Raw genomic sequence first — 18,484 nt, 5'->3', positions numbered from 1 at the left:
GAGGCTGAGGCAGGAGGATTGCTTGAGCCCAGGATGTTGAGGCTACAGTGAGCTGTGACCATGCCACTGCACTCCAACCTGAATGAAAAAGTGAGACCCTGTCTCCAAAAAGGAAAAGAATATGTAAGTATTTGAAAATATGTACATACTTTTGGCTTTGGTGATCACACAGTGTGATCAGATAGTGGTAGAGGCAGGACTGTAACACAGACTTCTTCCCTGATCTTTCCATCGTCCCTCAATCCTTTCTGTTGTGTTCTATTTTCTTAACTCTTGTATTGTCAATAACAGTGATATCTATGGATGGCATTTTGCTGATTTTACTTATAATCACGCACCCACTGTGGATAACATGGAAATTCAATAGTGTTGTGCAAAAGATGAGAGCTGAGAAGGACCTTAGGGATGATATCATAATCCTCTTGTTTTGGAAATGAAAAAACTAAGACCCAAAGAAATAAAGTCGCCTGCCAAATGCTCACAGAGTTCCCCAGCCTCTGATGTTCAATCCAGTATCTAAACTGTCTCTTTTTTTTTTTTTGAGATAGACTTTCACTCTGTAACGCAGGTTGGAGTGCAGTGGCCTGATCTCGGCTCACTACAACCTCTGCCTCCCGGATTTGGGAGATTCTCCTTCCTCAGCCTCCTGAGTAGCTGGTATTACAGACACACAACACCACGCCCAGCTAATTTTTTTATTTTTAGTAGAGATGGGGTTTCACCAATTTGGCCAGGCTGGTCTCGAACTCCTGACCTCATGTGATCTGCCCACCTCAGCCTCCCAAAGTGTTGGGATTACAAGCCTAAACCACCATGCTCAGCCTAAACCACCTCTTTCAATCAGTGTAATCTAAGACCACGAATCCCAAGGAAAAGCACATTGTTTCTCCCTGCCTCCCTCCCAGCTGTTTCCCAGCCTTCTCTATCTCCCAAGCCCAATCGCTTCCTAGGATTCCTTCACTATTCAGTCCTATTTCCTTCCTCATCAGCATTTCTTCCTTCCAGCATTTCCTACTTCCTTCTGTGGCCAGTCCTGCTCTCTGTTCCCACTCAAACATCTTTCCTCATTCCCTAACTTCTTTCCAGTAAGGTCACCTTTCCCAGGCAGCTTCTTTCCTCCTGAATGCCATTCCTACCCTTGGGCACCTACCAGCTGGTGAGGAGCATGATCACAGTTACCTTTAAATTTGTAACAGTTGTCAAAGGGAAGTGTAAGCAAACTTCTGGGCAGAGCTCGAATCAGTGCCTGGGACCCTACAGGGAAGCATCTGGACTTGCCATAAAGAAGACCTCTCTGATAGGGTGAGACACCTGTCGGATAGCCTCTGCCAGTAAGAACTCCAGTGACCTTCAGGACATCAGCTTACTTCTCCGATCCTCTTCTATGAAGCAAAGATATTGCACTACCTTATCTCAAGTTTTCTGCCGGTTCTAATTGTCCACAATTCTGCCGTACAGAAAAAGGCTGTTATCAAAAACTCGTTCATTTGACTTCATTGGCAGGAGGCCTAATTCCAGATTATCAATATACAAAAGAAAGCAAGGAGAAATGCAATCTTGAATAGTCTATCCTTTGGTTTTTACAAATTGGGGACAAAATGTTCCAGAAAGGCGGGTGGAATATGCTTTTGGCTCTGTTGACACTGAAGTTAGGTTGGGTAAATTCCAAAAGGAACTGTGTAGTACTTATTCATGTAAGAACTTCTTTGCCTTCAAATATTCTCTCTCCTGATTAAAAAATGCCAGCATGAAGTTTCTGTGTTCAGAGGGTCTCTTTCGTGTATTTACCTTTTTACAACCTCTCTGTTGTATTCCTAAGAAAAGAAAAACAGGATTTCATTTCCCTCGCAACAAAATGCCTTTGGGGAAGATTGCTGGTTTTGGCAGCAGGCAAAGGGCTTCTTGAAAGGAGGATTTCTGTTCCACCATTGAAACAGTCTCCATGGCAACCAGTCATCAAGGCTCCAGCAACCTTTTCATAGACACTCTCCACTCAGGAGGCCCTTTTCCATCCTGCTGACAAAGTGTTTGCATCTGTGAGCAAGAGTTCTCTGCTTCTACCCATCCAATTAGCGAGATATTCAGATGTCACATTAGAGTTCCAAATGTTTTATATTCTGTTCTAAATTGTTAATTTGGTGGAGAATAGGGTTAAATTTTTATGAGTCAGATATTTTAGAATACTTTTCATTATTGTGGCAAATATTACATCTATAACTTCTATTGGGGATTGCTTTTATTTATTTATTTATTTATTTTTGAGGCAGAGTCTTGCTCTGTTGCCCAGGCTGGAGTGCAATGGTGCGATCTCAGCTCACTGCAACCTCTGCCTCCCAGCCTCAAGCGATTCTCGTGCCTCAGCCTCTTAAGTAGCTGGGATTACAGGTGTGCGCTACCACACCCAGCTAATTTTTGTATTTTTAGTAAAGAAAAGATTTCACCATGTTGGCCAGGCTGGTCTCAAACTCCTGGCCTCAACTGATCCGCCTCAGCTTCTCAAAGTGCTGGGAGGACAGGTGTGAGCCACTGCGCCCAGCTGGGATTGTGTTATATATGCTCCATGAGGTGTCATTGAGGAAAAGATATGCCCTGACCCCTCACTAACTTGCACAGTGTCTCCTCTTCCACCAACATTCATACCTGTAGGTGAGATAAATTCATTTTCCCTGTTATGAAGCTGTCTTTTAATTTCTTCCTTTAATCCTGTCTGCTCTCCCAAGCTTCACTCTCAAACATCCAGCTGCCTCTCAAGCATCTTGAGGTGAGGTTGGAACCTGAAATCAACTTTTGCAGAACCACACTCCCTGTGTCTCTGCCCCAGCCTCAGCCAGCCTGTCTCTTTTATGTCTTCTAACATCTCTTAATGGTAGCTGTAAGCCTCTGCCACCCAAAATCAAAGCCTGGGAATTATAAAGATAAATTTAAAATACAAGCTTATACTTCTTCACAGTTAATTTCACAAATAAGAAAATGATCTTAGAAGGGGGAAATGATTTGTGGGAATCTCAGAACTGGAATAAAACCCAAGTTTCCTGATTCTCCCTTTCAGTATTCTTTTCTCTCTTACAAAACAAAAACAAAAACAAAACCCTCCCATTGTGCCCTTTTTGCATTTCTCCTTAACTTCCTTCTAGCAGAATTCCTACTGAAAGGATAGTCCTTGAAACATTTTCTACATAAAGTAGCTATTATGGGAAATTTAGAAAATAGAGAAAAGCATGAAAAAGAAAAGAGATAATCGCTTATAATCTCACCATCCAGAGAAAGTAGCTACTAATATTTAGTGGGTTCTTTTGTTGGTTGGTTTGTTTTTAAAGAGGGAGTCTCGCTCTGTCGCCCAGGCTGAAGTGAAGTGGTGTGATCTCGGCTCACTACAACCTCTGCCTCCCAGGTTCAAGCAGTTCTCCTATAGCTGGGATTACAGGCATGTGCCACCACGCCCGGCTAAATTTTTTTATATTTTTAGCAAAGACGGAGTTTCACCGTGTTAGCCAGGCTGCTCTTGAACTCCTGACCTCAAGCGATCCGCCTGCCTTGGCCTCCCAAAGTGCTGGGATTGCAGACGTGAGCCACCATGCCTGGCCTTACTGTATTTTCTTCCAGCTTTTCCTGGACATGTTTATTGAATCTCTTTTCAACATACAACTAATTTTTTCCCTTGGAATATGCTTCATTAGAAAATAAACTAACGTGAGACTCCAAAGACCTGGATTCTTCTACAGCTCTGCATGAATTAGCCGTGTGACCTTGAACCAGTGCCTTACTCTCATTCTGAGTTTCCCCAGCTAGTTAGCTTGGTGTGGATGACTTCTGTGTTCCAGGAGAGTGGTTCATTGAGATTATTGATCAAGTGAGGAAAGAGAATAGATGACTCAAAGATCTCTTGCAACTCTAAAGTCAGAGATTTTAACCCATACATTGTAGAAAAGTAAATAAATGGAAACCCAAATTTAAAAATTAAGGTCCGTTAAGGAACAGTGTCCTTTCTTAAAGAATCTTATTCACTTGTTTATTACATTTTCTAACCTCTTTTTTATTTTAGCTACAAGCCCAGCAGGGAAGAATCATCTTCTGGATCCTCTCATGCAGTGATGGACATCTCCTTGCCTACTGGAATCAATGCAAATGAAGAAGACTTAAAAGCTGTATGTGTTTTCTTTTAAATCATGTAAATTCTTTGTTTTCTTTTCTGAATTATTTTACAGACAATTTTACTTTCTTTCATTTTAATATACAACTTGTATAGAATCACCCAGAATATTCTCTGTTTTTTGTTTTTGTTTTTTTTTTGAGATGGATTTTCACTCTTGTTGCCTAGGCTGGAGTGCAAAGATGCGATCATGGCTCACTACAACCCCGCCTCCCGGGTTCAAGTGATTCTCCTGCCTCAGCCTCCCGAGTAGCTGGGATTACAGGCATGCACCACCACGCCTTGCTAATTTTTTTTTGTAGTTTTAGTAGAGACGAGGTTTCACCTTGTCAGTCAGGTTGGTCTCCAACTCCTGACATCAGGTTGATCCACTGGCTTTGGCCTCCCAAACTGCTGGGATTACAGGCGTAAGCCACCAGGCCTGGCCAGAATATTCCTTTCAAAACATAATTAACCTAAGTTTTGATTTATCAAAGTGAAACAGAAGCATACACTAGCATGCTCTGAAAAATATGAGTTTATATGCTAATGTGTTCAGACTTTTTCAAGAAGAGGAACTGCTCTTCAGTTTCTTTGAACAACAGATCACATCCCTGCGATGTGACATCTCATCAACAGGTGAATGCATTTAAACAAAAAGATAATGAAATGAAATTCAAGCTTCTCTCTTTTCCCCCTTAGCTTGTGGAAGGGGTGGATCAGCTATTCACTGATTACCAAATCAAAGACGGACATGTTATTCTGCAACTGAATTCGGTAAGCTCCACCTCCAACCATGTTTCCTTTACTATTACTATTCAAAATATACAGGCTAAAAGATTATAAATACCGTCTCTCCGTAATTTCCTTAAATCCTTGAATTTGTTAAACAGATCCCCTCCAGTGATTTCCTTTGTGTACGATTCCGGATTTTTGAACTCTTTGAAGTTGGGTTTCTTAGTCCGGCCACTTTCACAGTGTATGAATACCACAGACCAGGTAATCAACTCCATGCTAACATTTCTTCAGAAGAATACTTTGTGTTCTTTACAGAACATTTAGAAATCCACTAGAGTCCTGTAAATTTTATGTATTGCCTCTCTTAGAGACCACTCTTCATAAAAGTCCCAATTTGAACATTCAAACTACTGTATACAAAATATTGTACATAAACTACTTCTTGACATTGAGCAGACCATTTTACCTCAGTCCTCAGTTTCTTCATTTTTAAAATAAATGGATTGTAGTGCCTCCAACTTCAAGATTCTTTGCCTCAGGTTTATCTATGGTGTTCACAGATAAATCATCTCTCTCCTTTTGAGAGAAACCAACTCAATTCCCCCAGAACAACTTCTAGCCCATCTATATTCTTGTGACACTTTGCAGATAGCTCTGTTATAGCAGCTGTCAGATTGCATTCAATTATTTGTATGTCTTTCTCATCAACTCCAGGGTGTTTTCATTCTTGTGTCCCTAGTATCTAATGCAGTGTCAAGTATAGAATGTGAACTCAATAAATATTTATGAACGAGTGATACCACATTTGACTACTCAGCCACTTTTGAGAATGTTATGTGATTGGAGAGCTTATTGGTTCACAAGACAGATGACGCCACCTTGGGCAGTTCTACTTGTTAGAAAATTCTTAAAGTGAACCAAAACTCTGACACCCATTCATTCTAGTTTTATATTCTGAAATCACATAGAACATACATAGTCCCTCTTCTCCTTGAGATAGATATATAGAGTTACATAGATATATGCTTTTCTTCCCTTGTCCACCCTAAACAATTCCAACTCTTTCAAAAGATCCTCATGCAACATAATTTATTTTCTTGTTACTTATAGAAGCATAAAATATTTTATTTCTGAGAAACAAGTGTTTTAAGCACAGAACTAAGCTAAAAAGGGGAGCTCTTTCTGAGGGTAGGGGAACCCTTCCCAGGACAGCCAATTTATAATTTCACCTCCCTGGGCCTTAACTATAAAAAGAAGGATTTAGAATAAGCAATCTCTGAGGCTCCATGTAAGAGACTCGCCAATTAGTACATGTGTTGTTCTTCAAACCACTTCTGTTAACCACACTTTCGTTGCCACAGATAAACAGTGTACCATGTTTTATAGTACTTCCAATATCAAAATTCAGAAAGTCTGTGAAGGAGCCACATGCAAGTGTATAGAAGGTAAACTTTATTTAACATGTTTAGGCTGCATGCTTATTTAAAGCAGTCTTTCATAACCTGAGGTTAATCTGGGGGACACTGTTTGGTAAACTGTTCTTTCTCAGAAGTAGAAATGCTATCTCAGCTAATTGAAAGCTAATGATTCCTGAGCATTGTAAAACTACGCTTTCACAGGTCCTGAACAACCTGATAGTTCATGCTGTACAGAGGCAGGGGAACACCATCGAGATGGTTGTTGAATATTATAGGGACAACATGATGTGAAATTTTACTTTCACCTAGTCTTTTTAACATACAGGACCAGAGGCTCAGGACTGAACCACTAGCTTCTGTTTCTTTTCTATTTTACTTCCCAGTTAATGGAATTCTATTCATTGTCCAGTTCCATTTAGTCTTTCGTAAATTGAAGAAAGCCTTCTTGGCCAAGGAAAAGATCCAGAACTCACCAGTAATCAACAGCTGGCTCCATAAGGGGCTGAGTTAGTTTTGGTTTTTTCAAAATCCTCAATAGCTACACATTTTCTAGGTACTTATTGTGCCATTTTATGGCTATATATCAGTAACATTATCATTCTGGGTCCTTTGAAGGACTTCTGATTATACTCAAAATGGAAAAATTTCCCCCTTTCATCAAGGGAAGCACATACATTTCTAAGGACCTGAATGTGGAGTAGCCACCCAGTCTAACAGTAAGTCTTATGCCAGGGGTGTCCAGTCTTTTGGCTTCAGTGGGCCACATTGGAAGAAGAATTGTCTTGGGCCATACATAAAATACACTAACACTGACAATAGCTAATGAGCTAAAACAAAAATCACAAAAAAATCTCATAACATTTTAAGAAACTTTACGAATTTGTGTTGTGCCACATTCAAAGCTGTCCTGGGCTGTGACTTATGCTCAAGATTTTGTTTTTTGTTTGGTTTGTTTTTGCTTTATGTAATGTAATGTTTTTGCTTTATGTAATGTAATGTTTCGCTTTATGAAAGAAAAGAAAGTGGGCAGGTCTTAGAAATCTGAGATTTGTAAGGTTTTATTGGGTTGTCTCTGGGTTCATGAGAAACTGTGTTTACTCCTAGAAAGAGTGTCTACTTCTTTACATTAACCTTCGTTTTACCAATTTTCACAAAATCCAGCTGATTGTGGGCAAATGCAGAAAGAATTGGATCTGACAATCTCTGCAGAGACTAGAAAACAAACAGCATGTAACCCAGAGATTGCATATGGTGAGTTCAAAAGTTCAATATAGCTCCTTTAAACATGAAATTTTATGAAAACGTGTTCAGTTAGAAAGATCAAAAACTTTACATAGTGATTATATGGATACAACATTCCATGTGATCCCCTGAAGGAAAATGCCATTGATTTTTAGCACTAACATGAAAAGTTTTTTATTCCCCAGCAAAGAAATGTGATTTTCATTATAAATAATAGAAGTGACATGTATACCCAGCCAAGACACTTTCCTCTAATAGATCTTTTTCAATTACAGGCACTAAAACATAGTCAAAGGGAACTTTTGAGAAGCCACAGAGGTATAAGATTTCAGTTCCGTACTCTTCCAATTGATAGACCAGAGGCAGAGGCAAAGGTGGTTTAGGGGAGTTGGTTTTTAAAAAATCTCTTCAGTGTAAAAATATAAATACCAAATAATTTTTAATATATTCAGAATTGCAATCCATGTTTGAGACATTCTCCGTTTCAAAAAGTGAATCTCAATCCTTCTAGTTATCCAGAGCTCAGAGCTAAATTAGTGTTCAAGTTCAGTTGCAGCCTTGTCTCAGTTCCTGATAAAATTAGCTCCTTTATTTTCTATTCAGTTTTTGATGTTTATTGCTGGCATTTTTTGAAGAGAGAGAGTATATCGTACACTATCTCAAATCATTTTTTCATTTTAAAATTGGAAGGGTGGAGCCGGGCGCAGTGGCTCATGCCTGTAATACCAGCACTTTGGGAGGCCGAGGTGGGTGAATCACCTGAGGTCAGGAGTTCAAGACCAGCCTGGGGCGAACATGGCAAAACCCTGTCTCTACTAAAAATACAAAAATTAGCCAAGCATATTGGTGCATGCCTGTAATCCCAGCTACTCAGGAGGGTGAGGCAGGAGAATCGCTTGAACCCAGGAGAAAGAGGTTGCAGTGAGCCAAGATCGTGCCACTGCATTCCAAACTGGGCAACACAGCGAGACTCTGTCTCAAAAAAAAAACAAAAAAAAAGAAAAAAGAAAATAAAAGAAAGAAATTGGAAGGGTGTTATTTATAAATTTAAAAAATAAGTACAGCCAATTTGGTACTTTGTGTTTAGCAACAGCTTTCATAGACAGTTTCTCATTGCAATGGAAAGGGTTCTCATTCCTATGGAAAGGGTCTCATAAGAACTTTATGAGGGCTGGGCGCGGTAGCTCATGCCTGTAGTCCCAGCACTTTGGGAGGCTGAGGCGGGCAGATCACTTTGAGCTCACGGGTTCTAGACCAGCCTGGGCAACATGGCAAAACCCTGTCTCTTCAAAAAATACAAAAATTAGATGTGCATTGATGGCTGGTGCCTGTAGTCCTAGCTACTTGGGAGACTGAGGCAGGAGGATCACTTGAGCCTGGGAGGTGGGGAGATTGCAGTGAGCCATTGCACTCCAGACTGAGTGACAGAGTAAAACCCTGTCAAAAAAAAAAAAATTGTAACAGAGGATTATCACTATTTGCCAGTGAAGAAACTGAGGCTCAGGGAGATTAAATAATTTGCTCAAGGTCATGCAGAAAGCAAGTGATAGAATTGAGATGCATCCTGATCTCCAGTATTTTTTCCATTGAAGTCTACTGAATTCTCTTAATAGTAATTCAGGCAACAGAATGAGTTTTGTATGGTTAATAACATTTCTTTCCTTTGAATTTATCTTGATTAAAAAAAAAAAAAAAAAAAAACCTAAAAAGCTGCCTGACTCAGTGTAGACCCAATGCAGTTTGTTAAATACATGAAGACTTGAGAATACTATAGTGTTTTAACAAACAAAAATTCCACTAAATTATTTCTTCCCTCCATTTTAGAACTATTTTAAATCTAAAATATCAGAAATCTATTTTAACACAGAGAATAAATGCAATTTGGGTTTATTGTGTTGTTTCAAGAAAACACTTAGCTGGCTTTTTCTGGACTACATGCTATTATTGGAATAACAGAATAGAAACAAAATTAAGTAGTTCTGTCTCTCTACTCAGGCCCACATAGTAAGTACATTGCCCATGTCCATTATAAAGACTATGAATCTGAAATTCAGCACATTTTTCATGCATTTTAAGCCACTAATTTACATAGCCCCTGGTTCTGCCATGATGAGTTCACCTATCTATCTCTCGATCTGTCAATCTATAACTGGGATAGACTTAAAGACTTGAGGGATATCTAGAATGAACAAATCTTTTAGGTCACTCATTTCAAAACAAAAAATGGAAAGATCAAAAGCAAAAATAAAATAAACCTCTCCTGAGGCCACATAGAAAGAACAGGTCCCTTCAAGCTGGTCTTTCCAGACCTGAGGTCAAGCACATTGTGCATCAAACATTGATGTCTGAATGAGGAGAAAACAGGATTGTGGGCAGCTCATGTTGGGTAGTTGCCAAGCAAGGGTGAGTGAGACAACAGAATCATCCTAAAAACCAAAGATTAAAGCCAGTGGAACTATAGGAGGAAGCAAAGCAAGGAACCAAGAAAGCTCACATGGTTGACCTGAATGAGAGATAAGGCTTCCTCTGTGGCCATGGAGAAGAGAATGAAGGGGCTCTTCAAAAGATGCCCATAGGCATGACTCCACTCATCTTAAAGGATCAGCCTCTGAACTTAACATCTAACGAAGGTTTATCTTGTTTGTTTGTTGTATGTGCTTCTGTTATTTTATTAAATATGTCTCTTATTCTAATCAGCCTGTTCTATAGCATTGGCCAGGGCTAATGATTCTAATAGATTGAGAGATTGAATCAGACTGAGGGGACTGGGGAAAGCTTCTTGGAGGAAATAAGAACTATAATAGTTCGCCATGCTTCATTTCTCATGTTTGACAAATTCTGGCTTCTACTGGACATAGCATTAATAGTATTAAGACTGAATTGTTTCATTTTTGTTTGTCTTTTACCAGCTTATAAAGTTAGCATCACATCCATCACTACAGAAAATGTTTTTGTCAAGTACAAGGCAACCCTTCTGGATATCTACAAAACTGGTGAGAATTCATTCATTCATTCGTTCTTTCATTCAACAACTATTTAGTACTGACTATGTGCCAGGCATTGTATTAGATGCAGAAGATACAACGCAAATAAGACAGACCTCCTGCCTTTTTAAAGCTTATATTCTACTTGGGGAGAAACATTTCTTAAAGATGTTCATATAAACATTTCTCACTGAATTCATTTTTCTCAAACTTCAGCAAAATGGTTTTTTTAATTGTGTAATTGTCCAATTTCTTTTTCTTTCCAACTTTTATTTTAGGCTCAGGGGATACATGTGCAAGTTTGCTACATGGGTAAATTGCATGTCGTAGGGGTTTGGTAGATAGATTATTTTGTCACCCAAGTAATAAGCATAGTACCCAACAGATAATTTTTCAGTCCTCACCCTCTTCCCACCCTCTACCCTCAAGTAGGCTCTGCTGTCTAGTGTTCCCTTCTTTGTGTCCATGTGTACTCAGTGTTTAGTTCCCACTTATAAGTGAAAATATGTGATATTTGATTTTCTGTTACTGTGTTAATTCACTTAGGTTAATGGCCTCTGGCTCTGCATCCATGATGCTGGAAAGAACATGATTTCATCCTTTTGATGGCTGCATAGTATTCCATGGTGTCTATGTCCCACATTTCCTTTATCCAGTCCACCACTGATGGACATTTAGGTTGATTTCATGTCTTTTCCATTATGAATAGTGCTGTGATGAACATATATGTGCATGTGTCTTCATGGAGAGATGATTTCTATTCCTTTGAGTATATGCCCAATAATGGAATTGATGGGTCAAATGGTAATTCTGTTTTAAATTCTTTGAGAAATTTCCAAACTGCTTTCCACAGTGGCTGAACTAATTTACATTCCCACCAGTGGTATATAAGCATTCCCTTTTCTCTGCAAACCTGCCAGTATCTGTTATTTTTTGACTCTTTAATTATAGCCATTCTGACTGGGTGTGAGATAGCATTTTGTAGTTTCAATTTGCAATTCTCTCTTTTTTTTTTTTTTTTTTTTTTTTTTTTTGAGACGGAGTCTGGCTCTGTCGCCCAGGCTGGAGTGCAGTGGCCGGATCTCAGCTCACTGCAAGCTCCGCCTCCCGGGTTTACGCCATTCTCCTGCCTCAGCCTCCCGAGTAGCTGGGACTACAGGCGCCGCCACCACGCCTGGCTAGTTTTTTGTATTTTTTAGTAGAGATGGGGTTTCACCGTGTTAGCCAGGATGGTCTCGATCTCCTGACCTCGTGATCCGCCCGTCTCGGCCTCCCAAAGTGCTGGGATTACAGGCTTGAGCCACCGCGCCCGGCCTCAATTTGCAATTCTCTAGTGATTAGTGATGTTGAGCATTTTTTCATGTGCTTGTTGGCTACGTGTATAGCTTCTTTTGAGAAGTGTCTATTCATGTCCTTTGCCCATTGTTTTAATAGGGTTGTTTTTTGCTTGTTGATTTAAGTTCCTTATAGATTCTGGATATTAAAAATTTATCAGATGCATAGTTTGCAAAAAATGTTCTCCCACTCTGTACATTGTCTGTTTACTCTGTTAATAGTTTATTTTGCTGTGCAGAAGCAGCTCCTTAATTAGGTCCCATTTGTCAATTTTTGTTTCTGTTGCAATTACATTTGGAGTCTTTGTCATGAAATCTTTGCCAGTGCCTATTTACAGAATGGTATTTCCTGGATTTTTTTCTAGGATTTTTATAATTTTAAGTTTTAGATTTAAGTATTTAATCCATCTTGAGTTGATTTTTACATATGATGAAAGGAAGGGGTCCAGTTTCATTCTTTGGCATGTGGCTAGCCAGTTATCCCAGCACCATTTATTGACTAGGGAGTCCTTCCTCCATTGCTTGTTTTTATTGATTTTGTTGAAGATCAGATGGTTGTAGGTGTGTGGCTTTATTTCTGGGTTCTCTAACCTGTTCCATTGGCCTATGTGTCTTTTTTGGTATCAGTAACATGCTGCTTTGGTTACTGTAGCCTTGTAATATAGTTAGAAGTCAGGTAGTAGGAGGCCTCTAGCTTTGTTCTTTTGCTTAGAATTCATTAGGCTATTCAAGTTCTTTCTTTGTTCCATATGAATATTAAAATGTTTTTTTCCAATTTTATGAAAAATAGAAAAATGACATTGGTATTTTGATGGGAATAGCATTAAATCTGTAAATTGCTTTGGGCAGTATGGCCATTTTAACAATATTAATTCTTCCTATCCATGAGCATGGAATGTTTTTCCATTTGTTTGTGTCATCTCTGATTTCTTTGTGTCATCTCTGATTTCTTTGAGCAGTGTTTTGTAATTCTCATTGTAGAGATCATTCACCTCCCTAGTTAGCTGTATTCCTAGGCATTTTTGTGTGTGTGTGGCTATTGTGAATGGGATTGCTTTTTTTTTTTTTGAGATGAAGTTTCACTCTGTCACCCAGGCTGGAGTGCAGTGGCACGATCTTGGCTCACTGCAACCTCTGCTTCCCAGGTTCAAGTGATTCTCCTGCCTCAGCTTCCTGAGTAGCTGGGATTACAGACATGCACCACCACACCTGACTTATTTTTGTATTTTTGTGGAGATGGGGTCTTACATGTTGGCCAGGCTGGTCTTGAACTCCTGGGCTCAAGTAATCCACTCGCCTCAGACTCCTGAAATGCCAGGATTACATGTGTGAGTCATCACACCTGGCCTCATTTCAATTGATATAAATTTTGCAATAAGTAGGACTATAAAGCTAAATTGCATTAATATGTTTATACTAAATATTTTTCTCTTTTGAAATTCTATCAAATATTTTAAGTCCTAAAATGTCTGATTTCTTTTCTTCTGAGACGGGGTCCCACCATGTTGTTCAGGCTGGTCTCAAACTCCTAGGTTCAAGGGATCCTCTCTCCTCAGCCTCCCAGCTTGATTATTACTAACCATACCCTAGAATTTTAAAATCCTAGTAATATTTTTCAATTTTGTATTTGCTTTATCAACACTTTGATAATTTTTTAAATTTTTGCTATTTTGAAAGTTTCATTGTATGAAACTTATTTGTGATGTTATTTTATTTTTTTCTTCATTGATGGTCATAATTTTTTAATTTGCAGGCTAGTTGCCATTCTAATGAAATAAGTGTTTAGAACTTTGATCTTTCTACAATCCAACTTTTGAGCACCATTTTCATCCAATATTCATATTACAAGCAATAATAAGCCATTCTCTTTTTACTGAAATAACAAAGTGCTTTTCATTCCAGAAATACAAATTATTTGTTTTATTTGATACTGATTCTTGCATAGTACCAAAAGACATTTTAGACTGTTCTGAATTTTTCATAGAATCAGATGATTCCCAAGCTACAGTTTTTTTTTATTAGTATCATTTCTTCTTTGTTCTCCTGTAGATCCAAAGATGCATTTTATGATATTTAAAAGGAAATGTTAAGAAACATTTGCATACTTCATCTCCTCATTCTGGGTTCATTTTTAACACTTATAAATTTTGAATTTTTATAAATATAAAAATACCACACACTACTTACAGAAGAATTGCGGCACAGTGACAATAAACCATTTAGAATCAAGGGCAAACTGTAGTTTGAGGATAATGATAAATTGGTATTTCTCCAAAGGACAGAGTGCTTATAATAGGTGAGGATACAGAAGAATAAAAGTTATTGTTGAAGCCCAGGGTAGATGCCTGTTCTCTCTTCTGAATATACTTTAAATTTTCCATGATGAGAAGTTTAAAAAATAAGGCCCCATACAGCCACACTGCTTACTATGACAGGCACTGAAATGGCAGATAGTACTGGTAATGCTGCTCAGATATTGACATAATAGGAATCTACACCATCAGGGCAGCCTAAGAAATCAGCTTGAACTAATGAGTGTACACCGAAATTTATATTACTAATGAAAGGTTACCATTTACACAATTTCTATTATACACTATTTGCCAATCGGTTCAGAAGTTTTTCAGGACTTAACAATTAAGATGACTCTGCCAGAGTTTAATAGTTAAATATCAGCTCTGGATATATAGCGATAAATCAGACACAGTCCATGCCTTAAGAAGTTTCTAGTCTAGCTAGAAGGACAGATGTGGGACAAAACATTGTGATAGAAACTCAAGTGTAAAAGAGGTAAGGAGGAGACAGACATATATTTAAAACAAAGAGCATCCGGGAATATTTTACTGGATACTGTGAGAATTGAAGGAGACTTTTAAGATAAATGAAATTCAATAGGCCAACATGGGGAGGAATGCATTCCAGATAGGGGAATGGGCTACTTGTGAGTTCTTTGGGAATCCCAAAATTATTATCTTTGAAGTTTTCCAAGTCTTTCACATTTTGTACTTTTCTACAAAGTTGACAGTTGCCAACTACCAAACAATTTTATATTTTACTATATAATGTGGAGATTAATATTGTTCAACTATAGAGAGCCTTCTTTTAATTCTGGTTCTATAAGAGTAATAATAAGTACTTACATAGCTCCTACTATGTTCCAGGCACTTTTTATATATTAACCCATTTAATTTCACAATGGTTCTACAAGGTAGGTTTTATTATCATGCCCAGTCTTCAGATGAAGGTCTAAGGCCTTATACAGATAACATAAATCATTTTCCCGGAGTCACATAGCCAGGAAGCGGCATTCTTAGAGTTTAACCCAGACAGTCTGGCTCCAGAGACTGAAGCCTTAACCACATGGATATCACTGCTCTCCACTAGCCAAGAACCTCTCAGTAGCCACGAGGAACCAGAAAGCTTGAGAGTTTATCATTGTGACATTAAAATATGAATGTTTTAACCTTACTTGACTTACATGTCTCTCAGGGGAAGCTGTTGCTGAGAAAGACTCTGAAATCACCTTCATTAAAAAGGTAACCTGCGCTAACGCTGAGCTGGTGAAAGGAAGACAGTACTTAATTATGGGGAAAGAAGCTCTCCAGATAAAATACAATTTCACTTTCAGGTAAGTCACCAATATTTTTCAGTCACTGATCTTCCCTCCAAAACTGAGTATGATTTATTCTTAAATACACTACGTGTTTCTTATGGCCCTGCTCTTAACCAACAAGCCATTTTGAACATCAGTGAAATAATATGAGTGTCAAACAGAGAATGATTTAAAACCATCGTGGCAGCTGAGGGCTTCGCTGCCTGATTAACCATCTGAGTATCTGGACCTGATGATGAATCTGAAAGTACTCACCGCACCTCCCCTAACCACCACACCAGCTCCCTTGATAGGTTCTCAGACTGTGGTTTGTAAAGAGGAAAATGTGTAAATAAGCATTATATTCTCTGCTTTTAGAAGCTAGTCATTGAAATAGATGCCATTTCTGCCTTTAATATGGGAGCCCCAGGCAGCTTCATGTTTCCTTAAGGGTTTGTGAACACCTCCAGGAGAGGCCGGTACAGAAGAGTTTGGTGGACAACCTGATCCCTAGGGACCTGACCACAGCTGGGCTCTTATAAAAGAAATCAAATCCGGCTTTTCTGTACTGGCCACCTCACAAACGCTTTGTTTCTTGGTAGGTACATCTACCCTTTAGATTCCTTGACCTGGATTGAATACTGGCCTAGAGACACAACATGTTCATCGTGTCAAGCATTTTTAGCTAATTTAGATGAATTTGCTGAAGACATCTTTTTAAATGGATGCTAAAATTCCTGAAGTTCAGCTGCATACAGTTTGCACTTATGGACTCCTGTTGTTGAAGTTTGGTTTTTTCTCTTGCTTTTTTTTTTCTTTAAACATTCACAGCTGGTCTTATTTGTAAAGCTCACTTTACTTAGAATTAGTGGCACTTGCTTTTATTAGAGAATGATTTTAAATGCTGTAACTTTCTAAAATAACATGGCCTTGGAGGGCATGAAGACAGATACTTCTGCAAGGTTATTGGACACCGGAAACAATAAATTAGAACACCTCCTCAAACCTACCACTTAGGAATGTTTGCTGGAGCCGAAAGAACAGTCCATTGAAATGGAGTATTACAAAAACATGGCCTTTGCTTGAAAGAAAATACTAGGGGACAGGAAACTGATCATTAAAGCCTGAGTTTGCTTTCAAACTGTGCTAAAAAGCCTGTTATTTTATGCTAGATCAGCTTCAACCACACAGGCAAATTGAGAGAGACGGAGAAAGTCAGCAGTAGAGAACCTTAACCTGGAGCAGGCTTAGCCTCAGAGCCCTCAGCACACTGAGAAGGTAGGCAAGTTTGTCTCTGCCCCCTCCCCTTCCATTGCCCTCTCCATACCCTTGAAGGGAGAGCCTCTACTCTCTTTCCCTCCCTCCCAGCACATGTTCATTTCCCCCAGGAACTTGTTCTCGCCAACAATTGCTTTACTAAAAGACAGGCCCAGTGCAGCAACCTGGTGAAAAGAAACTGAGTGGCCAATCAGAAGACCTTTTTCCAGCCCTAACTACGTCTCTCTTTGAGCCTCAGTTTGAGCTTTATAAAAGAGGATTCATAACAAAAAGTTAATTTTTAAGTGACATTTTGCAGCACTTCAGATCATAATAAAAAGCTCTCACATATATTCCCATTTAATGTCTCAAGACTCTCACAAGATTCAGAAATTATTATTATTATCATTATCATCCTCATCTTACAGATAAGAAAATTGAGATTCAGGCTTGGTGTGGTGGCTCAAGCCTGTAATCCCAGCACTTTGGGAGGCTGAGGCAGGCAGATCACTTGGAGGTCAGGAGTTCAAGACCAGCCTGGCCAACATAGTGAAACTAAAAATATAAAATTCTACTAAAAATATAAAAATTAGCCAGGTTAATTTAGCAAGCCTGTAATCCCAGGTACTCAGTAGGTTGAGGCAGAAGGATCACTTGAATTCAAGAGGTGGACATTGCAGTGAGCCAAGATCGTGCTACTACATTCCAGCCTGGGTGACAGAGCGAGACTCCATCTCAAAAAAGAAAAAAGGAAAAAAAAAAGAAAATTGAGGTTCAGAAAAGTAAAGCAGTTTTCCCATCCTAGTAAGGAAAAGAATTGGAAATCACACCCCAAGACTATCTCAGTCTAAATACATCTCTGTTCCACGTCACTACATATTGCTTCTTGGGGGAATTTTCTAACAGTAAGGTGAGATATAATAGAAGTCTCTTAGACACAGGTTAATCACGACCACTGAACTATCACAGGAAACATGAAGATGACCTCCGGATGTAATGGTAATTAACAGAGACTGGAATGCAGCTCCTTTTGAAGAGTCTGCTTTGTACTAGTTAGGTGAAACTACACAAGGCCTTGTAGTGTGCCTTTGTAAATGACACTAAGATTTTCCACTTCCAGGGACTAAGGACTTATTTTTCTCTAATGTCAAAGCTTACATTGTAGGCACTCCCTTGGCAAAAACAACCAATGTGTCATGTTCAAGATGCCCACACTCCCTGTCAGTGAGGGGAGAGGAGACCTTCTCCAGAGCAGGCCTCTTGGTGTCTCCTGTCACCTCCTTGCCTGGAGGAGGGAACCACTGGTGCTGCTTCGGAGGCACAGGAGTCTGCCTGCCTTTTCCCTGAGCACTTTGGCAAATAGGGCGGGCCACAGTGGCCTAATTAACCCACAATGCAGCTGTCAAATATCAAAGCAGCTTTTGTGAATTAGCCTGGCACCATTTAAAATATCCGCCAGCTCCTCTTCAGCTAACTCCTATGCATTTGAACATACTTTCTCAGTGAGGCTTTTGTGACCCTCCAAACCAGGCTGGGCCCATTATCCAAAACTGCACTTCTCCTCCAAGGCACTTGTGCTCTTGCAATGATTTACTTAATCAGATGGAATTATTTGTTTAGCGTGACCACACCGAAAGCTCCACATAAGGTAGGTCTGAGTCTGTTCTATTCACCAGTATCTCCTGTAGTTGGCACAATGTCAGGCACATCATAGGGAGTCGATAAGTGTTGGTGGATTCCCCCACAGTGTAGAGAATCAGAAGACCCAAGTTCTAGTCTTGGCTTTGGCC

General features: G+C 39.2%; 1 protein-coding gene across 9 annotated transcripts in view; it reads left to right on the top strand.

The window, feature by feature from the left end:
• The window catches only part of C5 (complement C5), a 137,753-nt gene extending 121,175 nt beyond the window's left edge, over positions 1–16,578 (top strand). For 8 of the 9 annotated variants that reach the window (XM_073021886.1, XM_037984493.2, XM_073021887.1 and 5 more), the window contains 8 exons: positions 4,043–4,145; positions 4,832–4,906; positions 5,023–5,128; positions 6,229–6,312; positions 7,447–7,536; positions 10,437–10,520; positions 15,335–15,473; positions 16,040–16,578. In XM_073021886.1, coding sequence (XP_072877987.1) covers positions 4,043–4,145; positions 4,832–4,906; positions 5,023–5,128; positions 6,229–6,312; positions 7,447–7,536; positions 10,437–10,520; positions 15,335–15,473; positions 16,040–16,169 — 811 coding nt within the window. In that variant the 3' untranslated portion in view covers positions 16,170–16,578. The remainder of the gene's footprint in view (positions 1–4,042; positions 4,146–4,831; positions 4,907–5,022; positions 5,129–6,228; positions 6,313–7,446; positions 7,537–10,436; positions 10,521–15,334; positions 15,474–16,039) is intronic. The other variant, XM_073021885.1, reaches the window with a different exon arrangement.
• The last annotated feature ends 1,906 nt before the right edge of the window (positions 16,579–18,484 follow it).

This window comes from Chlorocebus sabaeus, chromosome 12 (genome assembly GCF_047675955.1).
Source record: "Chlorocebus sabaeus isolate Y175 chromosome 12, mChlSab1.0.hap1, whole genome shotgun sequence".
NCBI classification, from domain to species: domain Eukaryota; kingdom Metazoa; phylum Chordata; class Mammalia; order Primates; family Cercopithecidae; genus Chlorocebus; species Chlorocebus sabaeus.
This window is presented reverse-complemented; position numbering and strand designations above follow the sequence as displayed.